Raw genomic sequence first — 27065 nt, 5'->3', positions numbered from 1 at the left:
CCTGTGCAGGTGTGGCTCTACATTCATTGCTTCCCCATAGGTTTTTCTTCTGTCTTGACAGCTCTGGGTCCCTTGTAGGCCATGGAGTACCCCAGCCATCCCACCCTCCAAGGAAATGTCCCAATTAGACACATCCAGGGCATGTTGAGAGGGGAGCAAAGAGGAGGAAGGGTTCTGAGAGATATCAGGGATAATCTGTCCATCCAAACCAGGCCTGAGTGGGTGAAGATCATTGATGAATAATTTAAAGCAAAATCTGATATTCTGTGTAGAGTGTTCATAAGAGGAGAAAAGAAGTAAGAGGAAAAGAGAGAAGAGAAAAGCACAGAATTCAGAATCATGGAGCTGAGTTGAAAGAGACCTGTGTCCTCCTAATTGCTTTTATTATACTGTATTGTATTGTATCCCTAATGCTCTTTTTATTAAGGGAAGGACACTGAGTTCAGAGAGGTCCTGTGACTTGCCCACAGCTACTCACTAACAGAGCAAGGACCAAGACGTAGATGTTCTAGTGCCTTTGTCAACCATACTGTCAAGTCTTCTAAAATAGAAGTAAAGTTTTAGATCCTTTGCATTTGTGGAGGCCTGTCTTCCAGCAGCATGAGCTTTGGATGGGGATGTCACTCACCTTGAGTGGGGAATCAACCTATGGAGGGGGAATGGCCTGCTGGTTTTAGAGCAAATGTCAGCACTCGCTGGGCCCAGGACTTGGACTATGGGGTGGAGGGAGCCTTGGTGCTCAACCTTCAGCCCCATATTCTCTCCCCATTCCCAAAGCATCCAAACCTACAAAGAGCTGAAGATGTGGATGCACTGCTGCTGGGCATGGCCTCCCAGATCGCTGAGCAAGAGGACCATGTGGTGGTTGAGGATGTGCTAGGTGAGCCTGAAGCTGTCCCTGAAGGTGGTACACCCCTGGCCCCTGGGTGGGGATTCTGCTGGAGCTCCAGAGCCAGGCTGGGAGGAGTGCCTGGGGCTGGGATCCTGCACTCTTTCACTGCTGAGAGACCTGTTGACCATCATTCCCTCTGTGTGATTCTGGTCCCCTTGGGGCTGGTTGGAGCCTGACTCCTGGGCTAGTGGAGCTGTGGTGGCCCTGAGCTCTCTCAGACTCTCTGGTATTTCATCCCCAGATTTCTGGCCCGGGTCTCTGAAGTTTTCCCGCACAGACTACCTGGCCAGCTGTCTGCAGAGGGGCCGTGATCTGGGCCTGCCCTCTTATACAAAGGCCAGGACAGCACTGGGTCTGCCTCCCATTACCAGATGGCAGGACATCAACCCTGCACTCTCCCAGACCAACCACACTGTAAGGAGGGGTGGGGACCCAGGGGACAGGGTGGGAGGGCCAGGGCACATTGGCCTAAGACACAGAAAGCAGGCAATGAGACACCAACACTAGAGACAAGTCTCTGATGAGAGGGACAGGACTCACTGAGGTGGCTTTTCCCAGTGTCATAACCAGAATAGAGGTTACCAAACCAGCAGGATTTGGCATGCGATTTTGTGACTGTTCAGATCTAGCAAATGATTGTTGAGTATCTACTGCATGCCAGGCACTTAATAGGCATTATCTCATTCACTCTTCCCAACAACCATCTGAGCAGGTGTAGATGGTCCTCAATCCAGGAACAAGCTGTATTTTTATATGCACTGATACTCAAGCTGCCTCGGGGAGTCAATTGTCACACCCTCAGCTATCACCTGGACAAGTGGCATTGCCTGCCAGCCAACAGACCAGTTTGGGTTCCCTTACCATCTTGGCACAGTGATGTTTCCATAATTTCATACTTATTTTATTGTTTTTGTCCTTACTTTTTTACAAGATTGTTGGAAAGTGGACAATTAAAAAGCTGATGAAGAAGCAATATGCACATGGGGCTTGTAGACTTTATAAAATCAATGTAAGGATAGGAATCACCAGGCATACCAAAAGTAACAAACCTTAAACTTTAACAGGGCCTCATTAGAATTAAGCTGATCATGTGTTTATGTGGGGCAAAAAGAATTAAAGGTCAGGTAGAAAATGCTCAAAAAAAGAAAAAAAAAAGGGAAAATGAAAATGCTTCTCAAATAATGTTGAAGTCTGTCTCCAAAAGGCAATATACAGGCAGGAATTTGCTTTTTAAAAACTTTCTTAGCTCTAAACAACAGAAACCTTTTCAAAAACAATTCTACCATTCCAACTTTTGCACTGATTTTGACCCTCAACTTTCATACCTTTTTTTTTTTATATAATTTATTTTTTTAATTTATATCCAAGGTAGCACATGGTGCAACAATGATTTTAGGAGTAGATTCCTTAATGCCCCTTACCCATTTAGCCCATCCCCCCTCCCACAACCCCTCCAGTAACCTTCTGTTTGTTCTCCGTATTTAAAAGTCTCCTATGTTTTGTCCCCCTCCCTGTTTTTGTATTATTTTTGCTTCCCTTCCGTTATGTTCATCTGTTTTGTATCTAAATTCCTCATATGAGTGAAGTCATAGGATAATTTGTCTTTCTCTGACTAATTTTGCTTAGCATAAGATCCTATAGTTTCATCCAAGTAGTTGCAAATGGCAAGATTTCATTCTTTTTGATTGCCAAACAATACTCCACTGTATATATATACCACATTTCCTTTATCCATTCATCCATCGATGGACATTTGGGCTCTTTCCATACTTTGTTGTCAATAGCGCTGCTATAAACATCGGAGGGAGTGTGCCCCTTCAAAACAGCACACCTGTATCCCTTGGATAGGTACCTAGTAGTGCAATTGCTGGGTGGTAGGGTAGTTTATTTTTAATTTTTTGAGGAACCTCCATACTGTTTTCCAGAGTGGCTGCACCAGCTTGCATTCCCATCAGCAGTGCAAAAGAGATCCTCTTTCTCTGCATCCTTACCAACATCTGTTGTTGCCTGAGTTGTTAATGTTAGCCATTCTGACAGGTGTAAGGTGGTATTTCGTTGTGGTTTTGATTTGTATTTCTCTGATGATGAGTGATGTTGAGCATTTTTTCATGTGTCAGTTGGCCATCTGGATGTCTTCTTTGGAAAAGTGTCTATTCGTGTCTTCTGCCCATTTCTTCACTGGATGATTTGTTTTTTTGGGTATTGAGTTTGATAAGATCTTTATAGATTTTGGATACTAACCCTTTATCTGATATGCCATTTGCAAATATCTTCTCCCATTCCATCATTTGCCTTTTAATTTTGCTGATTGTTTCCTTCACTGTGGAGAAAGCTTTTATTTTGATGAGGCCCAAATAGTTCATTTTTGCTTTTGTTTCCCTTCTGGAGACGTGTTGAGTAAATTGCCATGGCCAATGTCAAAGAGGGTTTAGCCTACTTTCTCCTTGAGGATTTTGATGACTTCCTGTCTTACATTTAGGTCTTTCATCCATGTTGAGTTTATTTTTGTGTATGGTGTGAGAAAGTGATCCAGGTCCAGTCTTCTGCATGTTGCTGTCCAGTTTTCCCAACACCATCTGCTGAAGAGACTGTCTTTATTCCATGGGATATTCTTCCTGCTTTGTCAAAGATTAGTTGGCCATATGTTTGTGGGTCCATTTCTGGGTTCTCTATTCTTTTTTTTTCCCCCCTGGGATCTCTATTCTTTTTTAAAAATTTTTAATGTTTTTATTTATTTTTTTAAGATAGAAACAGAGTGCAAGTGGAGGAGGGGCAGAGAGAAAACTGTGACATCATGACCTGAGCTGAGGTCAGACATCTAACCGACTGAACCACCCAGGTGCCCCCTGGGTTCTGTATTCTATTCCACTGATCTGAGTGTTTGTTTTTGTGTCAGTACCATACTGTCTTGATGATTACAGCTTTGTAATACATCTTGAAGCCTGAAATTGTGATGCCTCCAGCTTTGGTTTTCTTTTTCAAGATTGCTTAGGCTATTTGGGGTCTTTTCTGGTTCCATACAAATTTGAGGATTGTTTGTTATAGCTCTGTGAAGAATGCTGGTGTTATTTTGATAGGGATTGCAACTTTTATACCTTTTTAAGAGCAAGCTACATAGGGAACTGGCTGCCTGTTTTATTCCAACTTTATAAAATAGGCAGCTGAATCTGTGAGTTCCCATAAATGAGTTAACTTATGTAAAGCACTCAGAGCAGTGCTTGGGGCATAATAAGTGAGTGAATGTCACTGTCATTTATTATTATCATCCTTGAGGCTGATACCTGGGAACTAGCTCTTTGCCCCAGGGTGGGTGCCAGGTCTTTGCACTCACTCCTGTCCTTTCTTGGCCTCAGGTGCTGGAGGCCACAGCTGCCCTGTATAACCAGGACCTGTCCCGACTGGAGCTGCTCCCTGGGGGGCTTCTGGAGAGCCATGGGGACCCTGGGCCTCTCTTCAGTGCCATCGTCCTCAACCAGTTTGTGCGGTTGCGGGATGGTGACCGCTACTGGTTTGAGAACACTAGGAATGGGTAAGGCCTTTCTGGACCCTTCCTCCAACCCCCCATTGGCCTGGGCCCCAGGCCCTCAGTGTGTAAAGTAAGCAACCCCATGGGCGCTGGATTCTCAACTGACCCCACTGAGTCCTCAGCCCCTCTAGGCCTCTTTCCTCAGGCCTCTCCCTCTACCACTGCAGTAGCTCCTCACCTCTCCCACCCCCAGGCTGTTCTCTGAGGAAGAGATTGCGGAGATCAGAAACACATCCCTGCGGGATGTTCTAGTGGCTGTCACCAACACGAGCCCCAGCGCCCTGCAGCCCAATGTCTTCTTCTGGCATGCAGGTGAGAGACCAGGAGGTGATTGGAGGGATTTGGGGTCTGGTGCCTCATCCCTCCACAGCTGTGGGCCTGGTTCAGATGTGGCTGAGCAGTAGACCCCAAGGAGGCAGTGAGCAATGTTTCTGCCCTTGGGAACTTTGGCTCTAGGCAAAAACATGGCCACATGTGGCTGTGTAGGCACAACCCCTGGAGGTACCCAAGTGAGGGCAAGACTGAGACTCAGAGAGACCTAGAGAGGAGACTTCCATCTGGCTGGGCTGAGCCTGGGGTGGGTGTGACATCAGAAGGGCCCAGTGCCATGAGGATATCCTAATCCCACAGCAGTGACAAGTGAACTCTGTGTGTGTGTGTGTATGTGTGTGTATACATATGTGTACGTGTGAGAGACAGAGGCTGAGGTGCATTTTTGACCCCATTTGTTACCCAAGTAGGCAAACACCACATTCCTGGTATAATGACAGGGGTAAGCAGCTCCCAGCCCTCTGAGACTCAAAAGTCCCCCACCCTACCCTTTCTGTCACCCTAACTCCTCAGTGATTCTGTGCCAGAGCCTCTGGCCCAGCACCAACCCCCCCCAATACTCTAGCTTCCTCTGTCTCCCCAGGAGACCCCTGCCCACAGCCAAGACAGCTCAGCACTGAGGGCCTGCCAGCCTGTGTTCCCTCCATCATGCGGGACTATTTTGAAGGCAGTGGATTTGGCTTTGGTGTCACCATTGGAGCTCTCTGCTGCTTCCCTCTGGGTAAAAGTGATGGGCAGGGTGGGGTTGGGTGAAATTTGTAAGTTGAGAGGTGGGAGTGGGGTGGTTTCATCTACAACAGATCATGCAGAGTACTATTCCTCTGGGCACATGAGGACAACATCACAACAGGAGGGAACATGAGAAGTATCTGACCTACAGATAAGTCAGCTCCAGGGAAAATTGCCTTCCTGTTCTCCTGGGGTCCCTTCAGGGCCCAGATTGATTAGGAGCCACAATTTACAGTTATTTCCAGGAGCTTGGGCCTGGGAAATTGTCAGAGGCAACCCCTGCATGAGAACCAGTTGAGAACTAGCTGGGGCAAAGGCTTGACAGGTAGTCTTTGGCATGTCTGTGTGTAGGTCCACTGGCAGAGTGGCAGAGTGGGTCCAGGTTTTGGCACAAGGACTCTGGACCTAGTCTCTGCCCGGGAAGGGACCTGCGCAGTGGAAGCAGGGGAGGCTGTTCAGGCATCTTAAGTGATACCCAAAGCTCCCTCCCCACCCACCCCCCATCAATTCAATTTGAGACAATTGAATGGGCTGACCTAGGTAGGAGGTGGGGAAAGCAGGGGGTCTTGCCAAGGAAAGGGCAGTTGCTCTCCCCAGACCCCCACCTTCCTTTGAGCGTCCTACTGCTTCTGCCCCCTCAGTGAGTCTGCTCAGTGCCTGGATTGTTGCCCGGCTCCGGAGGAGAAATTTCAAGAGGCTCCAGGGCCAGGACCGCCAGAGCGTCATGTCTGAGAAGCTCGTGGGGGGCATGGAAGGTAGGCCTGGAGCTGGCCAGGGTCGTGGTGGAGAAGATATGATTCAGGGCTACAGTCCCCTCCCCCACCTCAGCAGCCTAAGGAAAGGCCTCCCTTTTCTAGGCCTCTAAGCAAGCCAGGCCAGCTGGGAAGAGCCATGGAGGCGTTAGGTGGACATTGGACCCGGAGTCCTCCACCCTCCATAGATTCTCCTAATGGTCCCAAATAAAGGAGATGTAATAGACTCATGGGAAGAAGTCACATTCATACATTTCATAGGCATACTATGATTCTCTAGAGTCCTGGGGAAGTGATGCTTTGTGGCATCTTACAGTGGAATTTCAGGCAATAGAGAAGTAATTAATGAAGGTCTAGAATCACGTTGAGGATTGGAATCTTGGTCCACAACTTTGAACTTTTGGGTCTTAGGCAGATTTTTTAATGTCTCTAAACTTATTTTTTGTTATGTGTAAAACAGAACCAATAATAGCACTCACCTCACAGATATACGAAGATTAAATTAACTAGTTCACACAAAGCACTTGGTACAGCATTGCACACATAGTAAACACACAGGAAATGGTACTTATTATTCTTTACATATGCTAGAGGTACAAGGGGTTGTTAGGAGGGGCCGACTCTCAGTACCTAAGAAGGAGCAAGGAGCTGTGGAGGCCTGGACCTAACTCCAGCCCTAAGCTGGCCTCCTTCCTCCTGGCCCCAGCTGACCCAGCCCTGTCTCTCCTCAGCTTTGGAATGGCAGGGCCACAAGGAACCCTGCCGGCCTGTGCTGGTGCACCTGCAGCCTGGGCAGATCTGTGTGGTGGACGGCAGGCTCTCTGTGCTCCGCACCATCCAGCTGCGCCCCTCCCAGCAAGTCAACCTCATCGTGTCCAACAACCGAGGATGCCGCACCCTGCTGCTTAAGATCCCCAAGGAATATGACCTGGTATGGCCCAGCTGGTCCCTGGTTCCTTGTCCACATCCAGGGAGGCAGCCAGGGGAGGGGAAGGAGCACAGAATCAGGCTGGGTTTCTAGTCTCTGGCTGTAGTACCTGATAGAGAGATAAACTTGAACACATTCATCCTGCTCTGGGCCTGCTGGGTGACATGATCTCCACAGTCCCTTCTTCTTGCACAGTCTTGCCCCCTCCTTTTCTAAGGGTGCCCCAATAGGTCTTAGTTGGGAGTCCTTAGAAGAAGCCAGGCCCTCTTCCCTGTTGCCTGGTTTTTAGGATCTAGTGACTTGTTAGAAATTTTGGAGGGGAACTCAGTCACAGGCTGATTTTCAGCTCTGACTGTCTGTCCTCTGTCCCCTCCATTATCTGTCCCCCTGCCTTCCCCTCTCTTCAGGGCTGAATAGAGAGGGAAGAGTGGCTTCAGACATGCATCTTTGAATGCTAGTTTTGTGCCTATAAGCAAGCCATGGAGCCCACGGAGCACATGGAGTCTAGGAGATAACAGTATATCTCTTTTCCGAGGGCACTCTTTCCAGTGGCCCCTGACAAAGCTCATGTACAGCTCCTGGCCTCAAGAGGCCCTGACAAATGCTTGCTCTGCCTGTTGCTGCTTCCGTAGGTGCTGCTGTTTAATGTGGAGGAAGAGCGGCAGGTGCTGGTGGAAAACCTTCGGGGGGCCCTGAAGGAGAGTGGGCTGAGGTTCCAGGAGTGGGAACTGCGGGAGCAGGAGCTCATGAGGGCAGCTGTGACACGAGAACAAAGGAGCCACCTACTGGAGACCTTTTTCAGGCACCTTTTCTCCCAGGTGTGTATGTAGGGTCAGATCTCTCCTTGCATGTATGCCTGTAGTTCCCTTACCTGCACAGGCCATGGGGTGATTCCAGGGAAAGTCAGGAGCCCTGACACTAACAATCAGTTCTACTGCGTTTTTGGCCCAATCACCTAGCCTTTCTGTAAGGAGAGGCTCCCGTGTCCACCCGTGCCATTCTAGGGAGGCCATGTCAGGAGCTTTTCTGCATGTGTCACTCAGCTCTCTCCTCAGGGCTGTCCAAGCTTTCTGCCCTTACTTGACTCATCCTGACCAAAAGGCTGCAGAAATCTAGGGCTAGACAGGCAGTGTGGGGACACTGAAAGCCCTTGGTCCCCCCTCTTTGGAAGAGTGCAGCTGCCAGAGGCCACCATAGGGCGCTAGTGCTTCCCTTGCAGACTTCCAAGAATTACTGAGAGGCTGTGGGGAAACAAGTCAGGAAGAGAAACGCAAAGACTTGGCATCCGTATCGGGCACAGAAATAAAGCAGCCTGGGTGGAGAATGGTGGAGAGGGAAGCTTGGTAGAGATAAGATAAATAGAGCTTATAGAGCATGCCCATCCCCCTCCCACTAAAGGAGTTTGTCATCCCTCTGGGAAGATGGGGCATGCCCAGAAAGGAAGGTTAAGTGGTAAAGAATCCTGGATACAAAACTGATCCAGGAGATAAGCAGTCTAGGAGGTCAGAAAAGGTATAAAGTCTTCAGGCCAGTGGAGGGTCATGGTTCAGGTCAAATTTGGTGAGGACTTAAAAAGAGGTGGAAAATTTTGGGCTCAGAGGAAAGGAGCAAGAAGGACTGTGCAGAGGTGCCCAGAAAAATGGCAAAAAAATTAATATTTGAGGAGAAGGAGCAGGGTTGGCTGGCTGGGGAGAGGATTCATGAGGGAAATGAGCATTTAATGGTCGTTTACTATGTGCCAGGCACATGACGTTTGTCATTTACCCCTCAAACTAGTTGAACTTGAGTATGCACTAGAATGGAAGAACCTCCAGGTGGAGTGATACATTGCCAGGGCCCAGGCAGGACCTGGGCACCTCCACTCAGGTCAGGACCCATCAGGGCCACAGGACCTCCTATGTCGGGGGTGACAGAGAGTGCTACTGTGTCCTGGGGGCAGCTGCCACCCCTTTCTACCTGCACAGTGTTCTCAGGTTTCAAAACACTTTCCATACAATGGCTGGTGTTGATTCTCACAATAGCCCTGTGAGATAAGTAGGAAAATGAATGCCAGACAAGTGAAGAGACTTGCCTGAGGTCACACAGTAAGTGGGTGGTAGAGCTGGGACAGGAACCCAGGTCTTTTGTCACCAGCCCCAGGCTCTTTTCACTAAAGCTCGTTGTTTGAAGCAACAAGGTTTGCCTCATGAAACCATAGCCAGGCTTGGGCCAGGGGACCCCAGTTGATGTCAGGAAAAATAGGTGCTGTGGCCCGTGGCCTGCTTACTACCCTCACCGTCTCTTCTGATGCTGGGGCAGCCCCTGGGTGGGCTGCAGGTAGCCCGTGGTGGGAATTCTCCTTTCCCAAGCCCAGCTTTTTCTCAACTTAGCTGAGGCTTTTTCTCAGTGAAAACTCAGTGTAAGCTAGGACTGACAATGGGTCAGTTGACTCTGAGGATATGATGATGTCTCAGGAATTCTAAAGGGAGGACTATGACCTGGCCTGGAAGGGGCTAGGAAAGGGAAAGCTGCCAGCAAACAAGGTCACTCCTCTCTCTTAGCCTGCTCCATTTTCTGTGTGTTTACTTCCCTCTGTCTGTGTCTCTGAGCACTTGGAAGAACAGGGTGGTCTACAACTTGCAAGTTTTCCTGTGCTCAGGTCAAGACAGACCTGAGACATCTCAGTCCCAATCCTAGATTGTCTGCTTGGATCAAGTTGCATCCCTGGTCTAGTCAGCTAACAGAGAGAGTCAGGGTTCCATAGGACAAATGGCCCCAGGAACCACCTGTAGGGCATAGGGTAGTGCTGAGGGGACAGGGTGCTGGGCAGATGCCTGGAAAAGGTGGCTCCTATAAGCCTCAACTACAAATCAAGGAAGTCTTGTCTCCTTCTCTCTCCCTCTGCTACTGCCCGAGTGCAGGTGCTGGACATCGACCAGGCAGATGCAGGGACCCTGCCCCTGGATTCCTCACAGAAGGTACAGGAGGCCCTGACTTGTGAGCTGAGCAGAGCTGAGTTTGCCGAGTCCCTGGGCCTCAAGCCCCAGGACATGTTTGTAGAGTCCATGTTCTCTCTTGCTGACAAAGATGGCAATGGCTACCTGTCCTTCCGGGAGTTTCTGGACATCCTGGTGGTCTTCATGAAAGGTAAAGGAAAAGGGAGTGATTGTCCAGGTAGGAGAAGATGGAAGGGGCTGGAAACTGAGGCTGGAAGGTAGCTTACCTGTTAGAGATGGGGAAGTGCTGGGACCAGGTCTCCAGCCATGGCAGACATCTGGGTAGATGTCAGGAAGCAGAATAACACCTCGTTGTGCCCAGCAGTGGGTCACACTCATGTGAGTCCCCTTCTGGGATGCCTGGGACTTAGGCAGGTAGGTTGGGGCTCTCACAGGGTCCTCCTTCTCCCAGGCTCTCCTGAGGAGAAGTCTCGTCTTATGTTCCGCATGTATGACTTTGATGGGAATGGTCTCATTTCCAAGGACGAGTTCATCAGGATGCTGAGGTTGGTCATGTGGGATAGCCAGAAGAGTGGGCTAGGGCAGGGACTGCTGGGGGGAAAAGCGGGATATAAAGGTGGGAGCCAAAGGGTCAAGAACAGGGGCTTCCTCCCCCTCTTCCTCCTCCTCCGTAGAGCCAAAGACTGTTATAACTAGGAGGGGTCTTGGAACGTGGTCAGTTGGGGCCCTTCCATGTGGGCTCTGAAGGCCTGGTGGGTTGACCATTGGGCCCTCATGTCTAGGCCTTAGGCCTCTTTTCAGGCCCTGATGGCTTCCCTCCCCCAACCCCAGGTCCTTCATCGAGATCTCCAACAACTGCCTGTCCAAGGCCCAGCTGACTGAGGTGGTGGAGTCCATGTTCCGGGAGTCAGGCTTCCAGGATAAGGAGGAGCTGACGTGGGAGGATTTCCACTTCATGCTGCGGGACCATGACAGCGAGCTCCGTTTCACACAGCTCTGTGTCAAAGGTGGGGCGGCCTGGCCTTACGGCTGACCTATCCATTAGACACAGCAGGCACAGTGCCCAGGGCCCACATACTTTTAGGAGCCCACAGAAATGTTTTAATTTCTTTTAAAATCAGAAGAATGAATATAATAATAATAATAAGTATGTGATAATACGTCTAGCCTGGATTATATTCTTCTTTATATCAACATGAATGTAAAAAATGTTTATGTTTTGTAAATATATGTGTATATATATATATATATATATATACACATATATATATATATATACATATATACACATATGTACATATACATATATATATTTTTTTTTCTTTGTTTAATGGAGGAAGGGGCCTAGGAACGCAATAGTGCCTACAGCCCACAAGAGTCATAATGCAGCTTTGCTTCTGGGGTGGGCAGGGTCAGGATGGGGTGAGGGACAGCAGCTAGAATTCTGCTTCTCCCAGCTGTCTGTCAAAGGCCCCTGTTCTTGGTGCCCAGGACAGGGGACTGTAGAATCTCCTTGTAACAGCCCTATCCAGGCCATATTCATCTGAGCTGGGGTATCTGGTGGCAGGGGGGTGCTCTGGTTTTGTTTGCCTTTATATGCCTTGTCTGCGTGCTCAGGAAATGTGTGCTTGAGTGCATGGAGACCCACCTCTGTTGTCCTTTCCCCTACTTCCTGTCCCACCTGTGTCTGACTCAGGTGGGTGGGGGCTACAGCCAGAGAGAGCAAGGGACAGGTAGCAGGACTCTGTGGTCTACTCTGACCTTATGGTACCTTTACAGTTTCTCACTGGGTCATATTGAGACCAAACCCAGTCCCTCCCAGGATTATGAGAACTTGGGGGAGCTGAGCAGCCCAATTCTAGATCCATGTGGGAGGGGGGCGAATTAGGCAGGGCACAGCTGGGACTCTGGTCAAGGCTTCACCTGCCTAAGGTGGGAGGAGAGTTGGTGGAGTGCACACCCAGCTCCCCTGATTCATCAGCTTTTCACCTTTCCCAGGCAGCCAGGGAAGTAGGCATGTAGGCCTGAGGGCAGAGCAGGGGCAGGTGTCTGGAAGTGAGCCCAGGCCAGAGTCCCAGGAACATCCAGCCCCTGGGGTGGAGGAGACGAACTGGCTGGGAGAGTGAGGGTTATGTAGAAGAGTAATGCTGTGTACTGTTTTGTTTTGCTTTTAATTGTTGTTGTGCCTTGTTGTTTCCTTCAAATTTTACTTTGAAACATTTTAAATGTACCTACAGAAAAGGTACAAGAGTAGCACAAGGAGCATCCCTTTACCATTCCCCTAGATTTGCCTTTAGTTATCACTTTGCCACATTTGCCATTTGCTGAAATTTGAGGGATAAACATCTATACTTTGTTTTAAACATTCTGATTACATTAAATTCAGATTAATCACATTTGCCCTCTGGGCTGTAGGACCAGGGTAATCTTCAAGATTGGTTTAGCTCTTAGAAGTGACTTGGATATTCCCAGGATTTGGATTTGCAGCTCACTCCTTCACTGCCCCTCCTGTGCAGCTCAGACAGGAATGCGTGGCTCGTGGGAGAGTGTTTTTCTCCCAACATTTTATTATGAACATTTTTAATATTTATTTATTTATTTTGAGAGAGAGAGAGAATTTGAGGAGGGGACGCACAGAGAGAGGGAGAGAGAGAATCCCAAGCAGGCTCTGTGCTGTCAGTGCACAGTCCGACATGGGGCTCGAACTCATCACCTGTGAGATCATGACCTGAGTCAAAATCAAGAGTTGGATGCTTAACTGACTGAGCCACCCAGGTGCCCCTATGAGCGTTTTTAAACACAGAAAAGTGGAAAGAATTTTATGGTGATCTCCATATGTGCACCACCTAGATCTACACTTAACTCTCAGGAGATTTTAGGCTGGAGGGTTGAGCAGGGTTTTAGTGGCAGAATGGTCTAGCAGGCAAGTTGCATATAGTTCCTGAACTCTACCCCATCAGCCTGATAACAGTCCTAGGAGTGGGGCCAAAGGTGGACACATGTCCAGGGGACACTGCCTGGCCAACTTTGTTTCAGGCCTTCTGTCTGCCCACTCATGGCTGGGTCTAGTTTCCACAGAGAACACAGGCTGAGACTAGGGCACCCAAAGGCAAGGATACTGGCCAGAGGCCCTCTACAGTATGGATGTGGGGTAGCTACCAGGTCTTCCTGGGCTCTGGGCCCTGAGCCGTCCCCTAGTCCATCTTTGTGTTGCAGGGGTAGAGGTGCCTGAGGTCATCAAGGACCTGTGCCGGCGAGCCTCCTACGTCAGCCAGGAAAAGATCTGGTGAGCCCTCATCTGGGAATGTTGGAGGGAGGCTGGGGTTGGGGAGTTGCCTTTTCTCTCCCCAGAATGCCTGGTATCAGGGGCCCCACTAGCCTATGTAGTGTCTTCATGCATATTAGAAAAAAACACTCCTTACTCTAGGCGGACGCAGCCCTGCACCAGGAAGAGCAGAGAGCCTGGTGGATTTCAGCACTCACCTGCTGCCAGGGTCAGATGCCCTTGTATGTGTACCCTTGGCTGGGACCCCCAGGATCTGACTCATTCTCTCTCTAGGTCTCTGTGGGAATCTTGCTGTCCCCTGTCTGACAGTTCTGACCCTTCCCCAACAGAGTTGGTCTGAAGGCAGACAGGGGTAGCAGAGGACCAAGTGGCTCAGGCAGCCAAGGTCCTATCTCTCTCATTTCTGTCCTAGTCCCTCCCCCAGAGTGAGTGCTCGCTGTCCCCACAGCAACGCTGAGGTGGAGTGGACACCACAGAGACTGCAGTGCCCCATGGACACAGACCCTCCCCAGGAGATTCGACGGAGGTTTGGCAAGAAGTACGCCTGCTCCTCCTGTTAATTAAGCCCAGGCAGTTCATCCATCCCTTCAGCATGCATACAGTGATTACTGGGTGCCAGGCATGGTCCTGAGCCCAGGGGTGCTGGCAGGATGAGCAGTCCATGCCCAAGAAGATCCCAGTCTGACAAGATGGTCTGGTACACTGACAGTTACAAGGTCCCACTGAAGAATGTTGTAAGAGTGGTAAGAGCAAGGGGCTTGAGAGCTCAAGGAAGTGCTCACCTCTACCTGGGAAGTCAAGGAAGGCTTCCTGGAGGGTGTGTCTTCTGAGCTTCCAGTAAAAAATGAGAACAGAGCAGGTAAGGGTGAGGAGCTACAGACTGGGAGGGGAGAGGACTGAGTGAGTGGGAACTGGGGTAGAGGGAGTGTATCTCCTGGGGTGAACTGACCAAGTGACCTCTTGCAAGGCTGCCCCTACTCTGACAGTTGGCTTGAAGAGTGTGGTATATAGCCTGTGGGGTCTGAACCCTGCTTGGTTTGAGCAACTCCATGCCCTTTCTCTGCTGGGGAGGCGGGCTGCACTAATGGCAGGTCCACAGCCAGAGCCAAGTCTTCGTGTCTCCCAGGGTAACGTCTTTCCAGCCCCTGCTGTTCACAGAGGCTCATCGGGAGAAGTTTCAGCGCAGCCGTCGCCACCAGACCTTGCAGCAGTTCAAGCGCTTTGTGGAGAACTATCGGCGCCACATCGGCTGTGTGGCCGTGTTCTATGCCATCACCGGGGGCCTTTTCCTGGAGCGGGCCTACTGTGAGTGCGGGCAGCCCCAGGGGTGTGGCTCCTGCCAGTGTGCCCGGCCTGCTTGAAGGAAGGCTGCTGTGGGGGAGGCTCCACCTGCAGGCGGCACTCTTTCCTCTGCACTGCGACCCCCTTATCCACCTGGGCCCCTCCACAGACTACGCCTTCGGGGCTCACCACATGGGCATCACAGACACCACCCGCGTGGGCATCATCCTGTCCCGGGGCACGGCCGCCAGCATCTCCTTCATGTTCTCCTACATCCTGCTCACCATGTGCCGCAACCTCATCACCTTCCTGCGCGAGACCTTCCTCAACCGCTACATACCCTTCGACGCCGCCGTGGACTTCCATCGTCTCATTGCCTCCACTGCCATCGTCCTCACAGGCAGGACCTGGGGGTCCCAGGGATTCTTGTCTCTGTCCTCCCGCCCCCCCTGCTGGCTTCCTCTCCTCTGAGAGCACCTCCTCTCTCTCTGGGCTTGACTTGAGTATAAATCTTGGAAGTCCTCAGAAGGGTGGAGCTGGCCCCACAGTGGTGTGAAATAAGCCCAGGGGCCACTCACTGCCCCTTCCCATGCTTCCAGAGCCACCTCATCAGCCTCCAGCTGACAAGTTACCAACACCCCAGAACAAGTGCACATGTGTGTGATCTCTTCCAGTTTTTATGTTGTAAAACACACTATGAGAGAAACCAAAAGATAGAATTTCTAATGGTATCATTTCAGACTCTTGTGGCTGTGTTCATGGATGGTATATATGGAGCAGGGGTTGGGGGGAGGAACAGGAGGTTGATTAGAGATCAGAGGTACAGATCCCTAGGGTCCTTCTTCAGGCTCCCAATTCTGGGTGGCTGGAGTCCTTCATCTTGGGCTGAATGGGTTGAACACCCCCACCAGGCTGCTCCCAGGCTCACTCCCACCCTTCCTGGTCTTCCTTAGTCTTACACAGTGCGGGCCATGTGGTGAATGTGTACCTGTTCTCCATCAGCCCACTCAGTGTCCTCTCCTGCCTCTTCCCTGGCCTCTTCCATGATGACAGGTGAGTGAGTATGTGCGTGTGTGTGTGTGTGTGTGTGTGTGTGTGTGTGTGTGTGTGTGTGTCTCAAGGTAGGGGTATTCTTTATGGATGGAAAGAAGCAAATTCTCTTGGCTGAGAGGAGAGTGTCACCTTCCAGATTATAGAGACAGACAATGACCAACCTGAGCCTTGGTCCCAAATGGGCAGAAAGGGACACTAGTGGCTGGGTTGGGGTGTTTCCTCTGGAGGATTCTTTCTGGAAGTCCCAGACATCTCCTCTCAGCATCCTTCCTTGCTTTCCGTTCTTGACAGGTCTGAGTTTCCCCAGAAGTATTACTGGTGGTTCTTCCAGACTGTGCCAGGTGAGAGCCCTCCCTGTTCTGAATTTCTGGTCTGGCTCTGAGGTGCGGGCTCTGGGTTCTGTCTGCCATGAGGCAGCCTAGTAGCACTCACTTGGCTCTCACGGTGAGCCAGGCTCTGCCCTCTGGTCCTAAGGACTCTCCTGGGCAGTAGGAGCCTCTGCTATCCAGTCCTTCTCTTGGGAGCTTGGCTGGGCTACTGCCCCACTCTGAAGTTCCTCCCTCTGTAGAATGGGAGTGGACTCCCTCACCTCCCACCTCAGCATACACAACCTACCATGACAGTAGCTTTGAGTGCTGTGCCCAGCTTATGGCAGAGAGACCGGGCTTGTTGTCAAACTAGGCAGAACCCCCCGTCCCTTGTAGTCTTCTTGACAAGGGCTGTTTAGGGGAATATTCCTAACTCTTCATAATCACCCATTTTAGAACTATTATCTGTGAATCTATTCAAAAGCTTCTTGAACCTGTTTATATCTTCAGTCTATTTCCTCTTTGGGGTAACACATTTTCTATATTCACTCCCCTCTGTGAAACACAGCATTTTTTTTTTTTAATCCTAAAACGATCTGCTTTGAACTTCAGAGTGCTTGCTAATTCCTGCACAGTGGGATTTAGTGGATAAGGCTGTGTTTATGCTCTCCTCTCCGTTCAGGTCTTTACAGGCTTTGGTTAGATCTCTTCTTAACCTCTGCTTTTCCATACTGCAGGGCTCTAATCTTCCTAATTTCTACCTCTCTCCTCCTTAATCACTTGAGGGGCCATTCTCTGGCCCCACACTTCCATCCTGAATCTTGTATTGCCCTCTCGTGTACCCCAGGCCTGGGATCCCCTGTAAAGGGGGTGCCTCCCACCAACTCTGGGATGAACCCAGGGGACTCTGGTGGTCACACTTACTCACTAATGGTGCCATTGCTCATGCTGTGTCAGGCAAGTGTGATGCTACAGGGACGTAGGCCAAGCCTTGACTCCACGGGGGCAGGGCCTGCAATGTCCAAAGTCTGACCTAGAGGCCAAAGTAGATGCCCCATGGATTCATTCATTCATTCAGCACACATTTATAAAAGCCCCACAGGGTGCCAAGCCCTACAGTAGGCACTAGGATTCAGTGGTGAACTAGCAGCCTGGTCCCTGTTCTTGTAGGCCTGAAAGTCAGGGAGGTGACAGACATAAATGGCACAGTTACTTGAAAAATAACAGTCGTGACAAGGTCTATGAGGGAAGGGTAGAGTCTGTTGAAATAAAAGGCACCTGTGATCACCAGTGTGGGGAGAGAAGAACAGAGAAGCCTGGGCTTCTGTGCCCTTACCCAGAGCAGTGGAGTGGAAAGGGGACCTGATCCATGGCAGCCTCAGAATGGCCCTGCTCCTCTGCCCTTCACCCCGTGTTCATTTTGCAGGCCTCACGGGGGTCGTGCTGCTCCTGGTCCTGGCCATCATGTACGTCTTTGCCTCCCACCACTTCCGCCGCCACAGCTTCCGGGGCTTCTGGCTGACCCACCACCTCTACATCCTGCTCTATGTGCTGGTGAGGGCTAGCAGGGTTTTGACAGGATGATCCCAGGGAGGCAGTGAGGACCGAGACATCCGTTTTCTATCCCCTTATTTCAAGACTCCTCTTGGCTTCTCACTTCAAAGCTGGAGGTTATAGTATGGGGCTGTCAAGCAGACTGACCCCAATATACAGCACTTGGAAGATGGGTGCCCTGACATGGGTTTTGCAGTAGCAGCCCTACTAGGCTGGTCGACATTTCTTGCAGATGTCATTTCTACCCAGCCACTCATTCCCCAGTTCCAGTGGCTGGTTTGGGCTCCTGGGAGGGCTTCCTACTCTCGAGGGAGCATCACCCTTTTTTTTTTTTTTTTTTCCAACGTTTATTTATTTTTGGGACAGAGAGAGACAGAGCATGAATGGGGGAGGGGCAGAGAGAGAGGGAGACAAAGAATCTGAAACAGGCTCCAGGCTCTGAGCCATCAGCCCAGAGCCTGACGCGGGGCTCGAACCCACGGACCGTGAGATCGTGACCTGGCTGAAGTCGGACGCTTAACCGACTGCGCCACCCAGGCGCCCCCGCATCACCCTTTTTAAGAGAAACTTATCTGAATTTAGTTTTGCCACTTTTGTTCTGATCTTGTTTTCTAGAGTATTAGCACCCCACCCAGCTAAGTGCCACCTGTAAAGTTAATGAGCTTGCTCCAAATGTCTTCACTTGGGCTGTTGATACAATGGGTTTTAAAGAGTCTGTCTGTTCCCTTTCCTTCTCCTTAACCTGGGCTCTTGCCTCCCTTCCTTCACATTCCCTCTCTTCTCTTGTCCTGTTCTCTTTACCTTCCCTGGTTTTGTCATCAGTTGCGTCAGCTGGTTAGTTCCAGAGCTGACTGTGATCTGTGACTGTGTCATAGCTCTGCTTGGCCTGACTTTCTCATGGACACGGGCAGTTCCCTAAAGGGCACCCTGAGGGTCTCTCTGAGAAGCTAAACTAAGGTCCAAGGCCCCAGTGTCCCCACTAATGATAGCTTGGCTGCCAGCATTCAAGAAGCACAGAGCCCACCTGGCTGCCATCTGTCACCTGGCTCAAGGCAGAACTTCACACAGGGGTCTCCCTTGTCCTGAGACACAGGGAGAGTCCATTATTGCCTGAGTCAGGCTGGCGTCTGTGGGCTGCCCTCCCTCCTCCTGTCCTCACTGATTGGAAAGGTCTGTTTCCATGCTGCCTGAGGCTCAACACTTCATGGTTGTGAAGATGACTACCCAGTCTTGGCTTAGGTTGTTTCCTAGAACTGATGATGTTTATTTCCAAAGAAATCTCTGCCCTCTTTGGAAGCTGAGGCTAATTTATCCCTTCTTCCCCACCTTTGCTAGGGTGGAGCCCTAGCATCTGGGGTTATTGTTTCTATGAGGGATGGAGATGATGTTCTTGTTTCTGGTGAAGCAGGAGCTTCTTTGAACTAGATGGGAGACCCAGAGGAGTGGCCAGGCCAGACGGGGCTCCCTGAGACCAAGACCCCTTTCTGATTTACTCCTGGGTTTGGGGGCTCACTGGGGTTTAGAGCCACCCTTCCTGCCAGCAGGGAAGTCAGCAGCTCAGAAACGTGCAGGACCCTCTGCTGGGCAATCCTAGCCCTGGCCTCTAAGGAGAGTCTCACCTGGGGGGATATCTGGGCCAAAACTTCTTCCTTCCCATTTATCCCTTATGTTAGTTACCATTTTGACTTCAGGCAGAAAGAGAAGTCACAAGTAAAGGGCCCCAGTGTGGAGTAGACCCTGCAGAAGGATGCCCAGGCTCCTGCTCCAGGCTAAAGAGGGCACGGCTAGCACAGCAGAAGCTGAGCTGGCGGCAGCTCTCCTGGTTCATCAGCCAACCATGAGTCCGCAGCAGCTTTGTGGTTTAAAAGTAGAGCCAACACCAAATGGGGTGTATAAACAGAGGAGTATGAGGTCACCCTCACATTGTTCTCAGCCTGGCTGGATGCTTAGAAAGCCTTGGGGGTGGGCATGGTCTCCATAATGAAAGAAGAACTCGGGGAAACCAGAGCCAGTTCAGAGAAGAGCCCACAGAGGTTTAAGTTAGTCCTGTGGGAGAAGGCCCAGGAATTCAGGAATGCTGAGCTGGGGAAAGAGAGAGCTGAATGAGGAACTAGAGTTCAGTTTAACAGTTATCTGTCTGTCGGAGGACTAGTATGCGCTAGTTTGGTGCTAGGCCCAGTGGACCCCTTGGGAACTTAGGATTTGCTGCAGAGATAAGTGCCATGCGCTTGAAATGATCAAAATGAGCAGACAATATAGGATTAATTGCTGAGCTGAGTGTTTCAGTGAGTTACAGTAGCTTACTGAAGGGAGTTTCATTTGGACCAAATTGGTTAGTGAAGACTTTGGGGAGAAGATGGGTCTTGGGCCAAGCCTTGAGGAGAGGTAAGCTGAGATTTGACAGGGCAGAGCGGAATCCAAAAAGCATTCCAAGTAGAAGAAAGGGCACAAGCGCTGGTGCAGAGGTGCAAATGATGATGGAATATTCAGGGCATAGAGAGGACAGCCCTGGCTGTGGATGGCCCCAGGGAATTAGGCGGTAGCAGGATATGGTGGACCTGTGCGGGCTGCACTGAACCGCTGAGGGGCTGTGGCTCAGCTGACTGGCCATGCCTCATGGGAGAGCACAGAGGAGAGCAGAGTGAGAAAGCCAGGTTTGGGCAGCATGCAGGATCAGGGGTGGGAGAAGGAACAGAGGGCCGGTGGAGGAGATGGAAAGTGAGTGGCCTGAGAGAGCTAGCACAGCGTTGTTGCAGAAGTGGAACGGAAGGGGTAGTTGCTAGTGCCACAGACTGCCAGTGGTGGGAGCAGATGAAAGGAGACCTTGGGGTCTGGCCATTCATGGGGCCGGTGAGCCCTCAGTGAGCAGGGCCTGAGAAGAGGTGGAGGCAGGAGCCAAACTGACCAGACTTAGGAGCAAGCAGATGGGAAGAATGGGGGCAAGTAGTGTCTGACCTTGTCAGACTAGCTTGTTGGGGAAAGGACCAGAGCTGGACAATACCTGTCAGTTATTTCATGGAAACGGGAGGACTGGTTAGATGTTCTTAGTCTCTAAAGGGAGAGGACAGGGGTGCCTGGGTAGCTCAGTTGGTTAAGCGTCTGACTTCAGCTTAGGTCATGATCTCACAGTTCGTGAGTTCGAGCCCTGTGTCAGGCTCTGTGCTGACAGTGTGAAGCCTGGAGCCTGCTTTGAGTTCTGTGTCTCCCTCTCTTTCTGCCCCTCCCCTGTCATGCTTTCTCTCTCTCTTTCAAAAACAAACATTAAAAAAAAAATATTTTTAAAGGGAGAGGATAATTTAGAGGAACTCCTTTTACTGAATCAGCAGTTATTAAGTGTCTACTGTGTGCCAGAAACTGCCAACAGCTGAGAGTATGATGGGGAAAAAAAAAAAAAAAAAGGACACCTCCTTCCTCTACAGTCCAGGGAGTGAACGGGCAGGAGGTGTGGGGCAAGGGGAAGAAAAGTAGTGTGGATGATGATGAGTGCCCTGAAGGGAGTTGACTGGGAGATAAGATAGAGAGGACTGAGGGAAGGCCCAAGGAGGTAGCATTTCTGCTGAGGCCTGAATGAAATGGAGGCTCCCATGGGAGCCATGGGAGAGGGAACAGCAGGTGCAAAGGTCATGAAGCAAAAAGGATTTGCCATGTTTAAAGAACAGGGAGGAGGAAATGTTGGCAGGCAGAGGCCCAGAGCGTCTCAAGGTTCTGTGGTGTAATGGGAAGTCCACTAAGGCTTTTTAAGCTGGGATGGAATGATAAAATGAACTTTAAAATGTCACACTGGCTGCCTTGAAGGGACTGCGTCATGGTAGGGCACCCTAGTAGAAGACCAGTTAGGAGGCTACTGCAGGAGAGTGGGTGAGAGTCAAAGTTCCAGGAAGGTGCAAGTAGTCTCATTCATCATGGACGCTCTGCAGGATGGGGCTGGGGTTGGGAGTGGTTAGATTTGGGAACCTGAAGGGAGCCTAGTACTTGGAGAGGTGGGGATGGAATGAGCCCTGGGGAGTGTGGGGTGGGTGGAGAATGCAAGGGGCTAAGGGCCAAGCTAGCCAGAGACACTGTTGTGGGTATGGCTTGGTCTGAGCTGTATTCTTCACTCTCTCCAGCTCATCATCCATGGCAGCTTCGGCCTGATCCAGCTGCCCCGTTTCCACATCTTCTTCCTGGTCCCGGCACTAATCTATATGGGGGACAAACTGGTGAGCCTGAGCCGGAAGAAGGTGGAGATCAGCGTGGTGAAGGCAGAGCTGCTGCCTTCAGGTACCAGCCTTTAGGCTGTCAAGGGGCCAGCTGGGTGGTACTGAGGAAGCCAGTGGAGGGTGGGGGTGGGGGTGGCAGAGCCCGGACCTTGCAATCTCCTGACCTGGCCAGTGGAGTTGGCAGGGCCCTTGAGCCAGAAGTGATGAGGGAGCTGGCAAGAGAAGCTCTTTGCCAGAGGACCTGAGCCTCTCTCGCAGCAGAGAGTAGAGGAGCCCAGGCCAGGTGGCTCCTTTCCCTGCTGACCACCAGCACCAGTGCTGCATAGCTCCTCCTCAGGGTGGACGTGGCTCAAGGGGAGTAACGCCTTCCGGTGTGGGGGAGGCCTTCCTTGTCATATTCCAGAAGCAGAGGTAGGGCTTCAGGTGGGGAACTCTCTGGAGGCCACAGTGTTGCTGGGCCCTGGACAGCAGCCTCCTAACCACTTCTTTTCCTCAGGAGTGACCCACCTGCAGTTCCAGCGGCCCCAAGGCTTTGAATACAAGTCAGGACAGTGGGTGCGGATTGCCTGCTTGGCTCTGGGGACCACAGAATACCACCCCTTCACACTGACTTCTGCGCCCCACGAGGACACGCTCAGCCTGCACATCCGGGCAGCAGGGCCCTGGACCACTCGCCTCAGGGAGATCTATTCACCTCCAACGGGAGATGGCTGTGCCAAATACCCGAAGGTGACCAGGCCCAGGCCAGATGTGCTACATGCCCCCACATCCCCTTAGCAGACCGTGGCCCTGCAACCCCAGGCTCCCCACTGTGTTCCTCCCCTCCCCCAATCCAGAGACTGGTTCTTCCAGGTAATGCCACAGTAGCCGCTTTCCCTTCACTCCTGCCTCCCATTTCCAGCTTCAGAGCTATGGTGGTGGTGGAGCTTAACTCAAACCCACTCCTCCTCTTGCAGCTGTACCTCGATGGACCATTTGGAGAGGGCCACCAGGAGTGGCATAAGTTTGAGGTGTCCGTGCTGGTGGGAGGGGGCATTGGGGTCACCCCCTTTGCCTCCATCCTCAAAGACCTTGTCTTCAAGTCATCAGTCAGCTGCCAAGTGTTCTGTAAGAAGGTGAGTGCCCCCTCCTCCTGCCAACCCATGGCCCCTGATCCCAATCACTGGATCCATCTCTGCCTGTCTCTCATGCCTCTGTTTTTGGCCTGATCTGGGCAAGGCCAAGTTGACTTGCTCCACAGGGATCAGAATATCCCCAGACCCTAAAGAACAGAGTTGGAGAGGGGTAAAGAAACCCATTCCCTCTTACAGAGGAAGCCAGCACTTGAAGGAAGCATTGTTGGGTGAGGAGAAGGAAGGGCACACTTAGGGTGGGGCAAAAGTGAAACTGGCTCTGCTTTCAAGAGGAAAAGGAGGGGAGGTGGCAAGGCTGGGCTGATGGGCTGGGTTGGCTCCAGGAACACAGCCCAGGCCCTTAGGCCCCCTCCATACCGGGTCCCTTCACCCCAGCCTGGACCTGGTAGCAGGCTCCTGCTTGTCTCTCTGGGCCTGGCAGGTGAGTCAGGGGCACAGGAACGCAGCGGGCAGGGGCCTAGCCCATATGCTGTCAGCATTTAGAGGGTGATACGTAGCTTCTCTGCTCCTCTATTGTGCCAGCTCTGGCTCTTTTTTTGTTTGTTTGTTTAATGTTTATTCATTTTTGAGAGAGGGGTGGGGGGCGGGCAGGGAGATCCAGACAGCAAAGAGCCCGGTGCAGGGCTTGAACCCACAAACCATGAGATCATGACCCAAGCTGAAGTCAAGACGCTTAACTGACTGAGCCACCCAGGCATCCCTCTGCCTCTGCTTCTTAACCCAACGCAGTCTCACTTCATCCTCTTCAGAAGTTGGAGATGGGTCCCTCCATGACAGCTTGCATCCCCCTAGTCTCTCTTTGAGCCCACTCCTATCTGCTCCAGGCAGCAGCGTCTTCTGTAAGGCTGTTCTGTGACATACCCCTCTGGGCTAGGTTTGGTTGGGAGCCCAGCAGCCTGAAGAGGGCCCATTGGAGGGAGTGGCAGGTCCAGCTCAGTGTGAAAAAGCGGCTTCCCACCCCATTAGACCTTCAGCTCACTTGACAAGTGTCCTTTTCCATCACCCCAGATTATTATTCCCTTCTACCTCTCCATGACCTGGGGTAACTCCATCTCCCACTCCAGAGCCTGATCCTTTGGCCCCACAACACTCCATCTCCCCAGGCTATCTGGGGAAAGGCACAAGCTGACTGAGACCAGAGGATTCTATTGCTATGGGGATCCCGGGAAATAGGGAGCCTGAGATGAGCCAAGTCCTAAGCTCTAGCCATGTATCCCCAGATCTACTTCATCTGGGTGACACGGACCCAGCGGCAGTTTGAGTGGCTGGCTGACATCATCCGGGAGGTGGAGGAGAATGACTGCCAGGATCTGGTGTCCGTGCACATCTACATCACCCAGCTGGCTGAGAAGTTTGACCTCAGGACCACCATGCTGGTATGTCAGGGCCGGCCAGGCAGGGCAGCTAGGTGGGTATGTGGGTTGGCAGGGTGAGGCACATGGCCAAAGCAGGTGGGTGGACAGCTCAGGTTCAGATGGCAGGAAGCACAGAGATGCTGGTCCTGATCCTCAGCCTCCAGATCCCTCCCCACCCCACTCCCTGTCTCCTGGGCTGCAGGCTGACTTGAGCTAGGCAGTGACCCTGATTTTCCTTGGCCTGATCTGCCCCTGTGCCCCCAGTACATCTGTGAGCGGCACTTCCAGAAGGTGCTGAACCGGAGTCTGTTCACGGGCCTGCGCTCCATCACCCACTTTGGCCGCCCCCCCTTCGAGCCCTTCTTCAAGTCCCTGCAGGAGGTCCACCCACAGGTCAGTCCCACCCCATATCAAGGTTCTCCTGGCCTTTATCATCTGAGGTCTGAGCAAACCTTCCAAACCAGCTCCATGAGGGAAGGAATTGACTTCTGGTGAGAACTGATCACCTGGGAGATAAGTGGGGGTAATTGAACAGAAGAAAAGTAGGGGTTACTTGGGGGGCTAAGGGAGGAGGCAGGTGACAGGGACTTACCACTTCTGAAGCCATGATGCCTATCCACAAGGAACAGCTCAGTGACTGAGCTGGTCCTTATCATAAACTCAGAGCTACTCTTACCACTAATACTGAGCCAACCCTCACCCTGGACACTGAGCTAACCTTTACCATGAACATTGGGCTAGCGCTCAGTGAGACACTAAGCTATCCTTTAATTTGAACATTGATTAACCCAGCCCCTTATCTTGCACCTGAAGCTGACAAATGCCTTGGAGGGGGTAGAGGTTGGTCCCACAGGAAGCAAGTCTACCAAAACTGAGCTAGACTTAAAAACACTGAGCCAGCCCTCACCACGCATGGTACAAAGCAAACCTTTATGAGAAACATGGAAGGAGCCATCACCAAGGACTCTTGATGGTCTTCAACATGAACACTGAGCCAGCCCTCCCTCTGGACACTGAGTTAGCCTTCATGTTTTCCTCCCCCAACAGGTCCGGAAGATTGGGGTGTTTAGCTGTGGCCCCCCTGGCATGACCAAGAATGTGGAAAAGGCCTGTCAGCTCATCAACAGGCAGGACCGGACTCATTTCTCCCATCATTATGAGAACTTTTAGGTCTCCTGCCCAGGAGCTCTGCCCACTGCACAGCTGAGCAGAGATTTGGGCCCGCACCTCACTCTATACTTCCTGTTTCTGGCTTGCCCAGCCTTCTCCCCCCATTCCTGCCTCCCACCTCAGTCCAGGTGGTCATGGTCAATCACACCATATGGATTCAGACCATATGAGTCCAGAATGTCTCAGCCTGGAGAAGTAGGAGGCACTGTCTGGGAAACGGAGGTTGGGAGGTAGGAGAGCTATTATTGCTTTGGGGCAAAGTGACCCCTCTTCTTCCAAACTAAGAAAAAACATCAAAAGACTGGAGCTGTCAAGCAGTGTATATGCGTATAAGGGGGCTGTGAGCCTAAGGATGAAGTAAGAGACAGATGCTGGCATCTTGGAACTCCTTCCCCAAAACCTCCTCCTCCTCTGGGGCTTCCCACTGTCATAAGGGCTGGCAAATGCCTTGGAGGGCATAGAGGCTGGAGCTGCAAAGAGAAATTTACAGGAACCCCTTTAGCATCCTAGTCTAACAGCACAATTGAGCTGCTCTCCCCAGTTTTTAAACATGTATCGTAGTCAGAACCCAGTCCACTATCTTTGTAGTGCTTCTCGGTCCTTCTCTCTTCTTCCTACTGAAGTAGTCTCCTTTACAAATAAACCACATTTCTGCCCTCTGGGTTTCAGTATTCTGCTCCAGATTGGGGTAGGCACTGGCAGAAGCAGCTACTCAACCAGCCAGGTAACCTAGGCTGGTGCAGACAGTCCTCTGAATTTGCCAGTATCTGCTGAATAAAGGAACCGGCCCAAGGCCAAGTGCTCTAGCTGGAGATTCCTTTCCCAGCTCAGGGGCACCCTTCCTGACAAAGGGCCTCTCAGGGTGGCTAGTGTGAGATTTCTGAAGCCTGATCAGGAAGGGCAGAGAGAGAAGGGGTAGGAGTTCTGGAGAAGGTGTGTGGGGCACGAAGTAGGGATATGTGTGGCAGGACAGAGCAGGAACCTACAGGGAGCCAGAGTTTGCCTGGCTTGCTCCAGGACCTCTGCTACTCCCAGCCCTTCTCTGAACAACAGGAGTTGAGCACCTGTGCCTACATGGGTCTTCCAGGTAAAGAGATGAAAGCAAGATGGATGCTGAGTACATCACCCGAAGTCTCTGAGCCTGTTTTCTCATCTGCAAAGTGACTGAATACCCTCCAAGTGTAAAGATAGGGCAGCCCTCTATGATGGAATTTCTAAAGCAGTGCCCAACTTCAAGTAAGCCTTTCAATTGTCTCCCCAGAATTCTTAACATTTGTCAGGTCACATACCCTCGATATCGATACAATGGCCATGGGATTAGGGAAGCCGAAATCCCATGACTCTTACTTCATTTGGAAGGTTTAGGTTCTGAAAGGAGAAGCTCTCATAGTGCGCTCCCACAGCAGCGGATGTTTGTTAAGCCCCATAGGGCAGCTTCTGTTCATCTCGACCTTGGAAGCAGGAGGGCGAGCCTGGGGTAGGCTGACCTCAGCTTCGACCCGCGGCCCAGTGGGTATTCTCGGGGGTCTGGGCCCACGGGCCTTGGCCATTCTAGCTGCGGGCAGGGGCTGGGGCGTCGCCAGGGCGTGGGCGGGTGTGGCCTGGCGCCCACGGCACGCGGCACAGCCAGCAG

The 27065-nt window shown here is 51.4% G+C and overlaps 1 protein-coding gene across 1 annotated transcript in view; it reads left to right on the top strand.

Moving 5' to 3' along the window:
• The window catches only part of DUOX1 (dual oxidase 1), a 34355-nt gene extending 8260 nt beyond the window's left edge, over window positions 1-26095 (top strand). The window contains exons 12-35 of the mRNA XM_032593644.1: window positions 778-880; window positions 1134-1306; window positions 4246-4421; window positions 4612-4730; window positions 5332-5469; window positions 6119-6232; window positions 6961-7160; window positions 7790-7975; window positions 10058-10283; window positions 10545-10638; window positions 10925-11100; window positions 13310-13379; window positions 13792-13917; window positions 14506-14684; window positions 14830-15060; window positions 15614-15713; window positions 16005-16054; window positions 17448-17575; window positions 21682-21835; window positions 22271-22503; window positions 22731-22889; window positions 24128-24283; window positions 24527-24655; window positions 25310-26095. Coding sequence (XP_032449535.1) covers window positions 778-880; window positions 1134-1306; window positions 4246-4421; window positions 4612-4730; window positions 5332-5469; window positions 6119-6232; window positions 6961-7160; window positions 7790-7975; window positions 10058-10283; window positions 10545-10638; window positions 10925-11100; window positions 13310-13379; window positions 13792-13917; window positions 14506-14684; window positions 14830-15060; window positions 15614-15713; window positions 16005-16054; window positions 17448-17575; window positions 21682-21835; window positions 22271-22503; window positions 22731-22889; window positions 24128-24283; window positions 24527-24655; window positions 25310-25432 — 3543 coding nt within the window. The 3' untranslated portion in view covers window positions 25433-26095. The remainder of the gene's footprint in view (window positions 1-777; window positions 881-1133; window positions 1307-4245; window positions 4422-4611; window positions 4731-5331; window positions 5470-6118; window positions 6233-6960; window positions 7161-7789; window positions 7976-10057; window positions 10284-10544; window positions 10639-10924; window positions 11101-13309; window positions 13380-13791; window positions 13918-14505; window positions 14685-14829; window positions 15061-15613; window positions 15714-16004; window positions 16055-17447; window positions 17576-21681; window positions 21836-22270; window positions 22504-22730; window positions 22890-24127; window positions 24284-24526; window positions 24656-25309) is intronic.
• Window positions 26096-27065: the final 970 nt, after the last annotated feature.

This window comes from Lynx canadensis, chromosome B3 (genome assembly GCF_007474595.2).
Source record: "Lynx canadensis isolate LIC74 chromosome B3, mLynCan4.pri.v2, whole genome shotgun sequence".
In the NCBI taxonomy this organism is placed as follows: Eukaryota; Metazoa; Chordata; class Mammalia; order Carnivora; family Felidae; genus Lynx; species Lynx canadensis.
The sequence above is the reverse complement of the archived record's forward strand: the minus strand, read 5'-3'. Positions and strand labels throughout refer to the sequence as shown.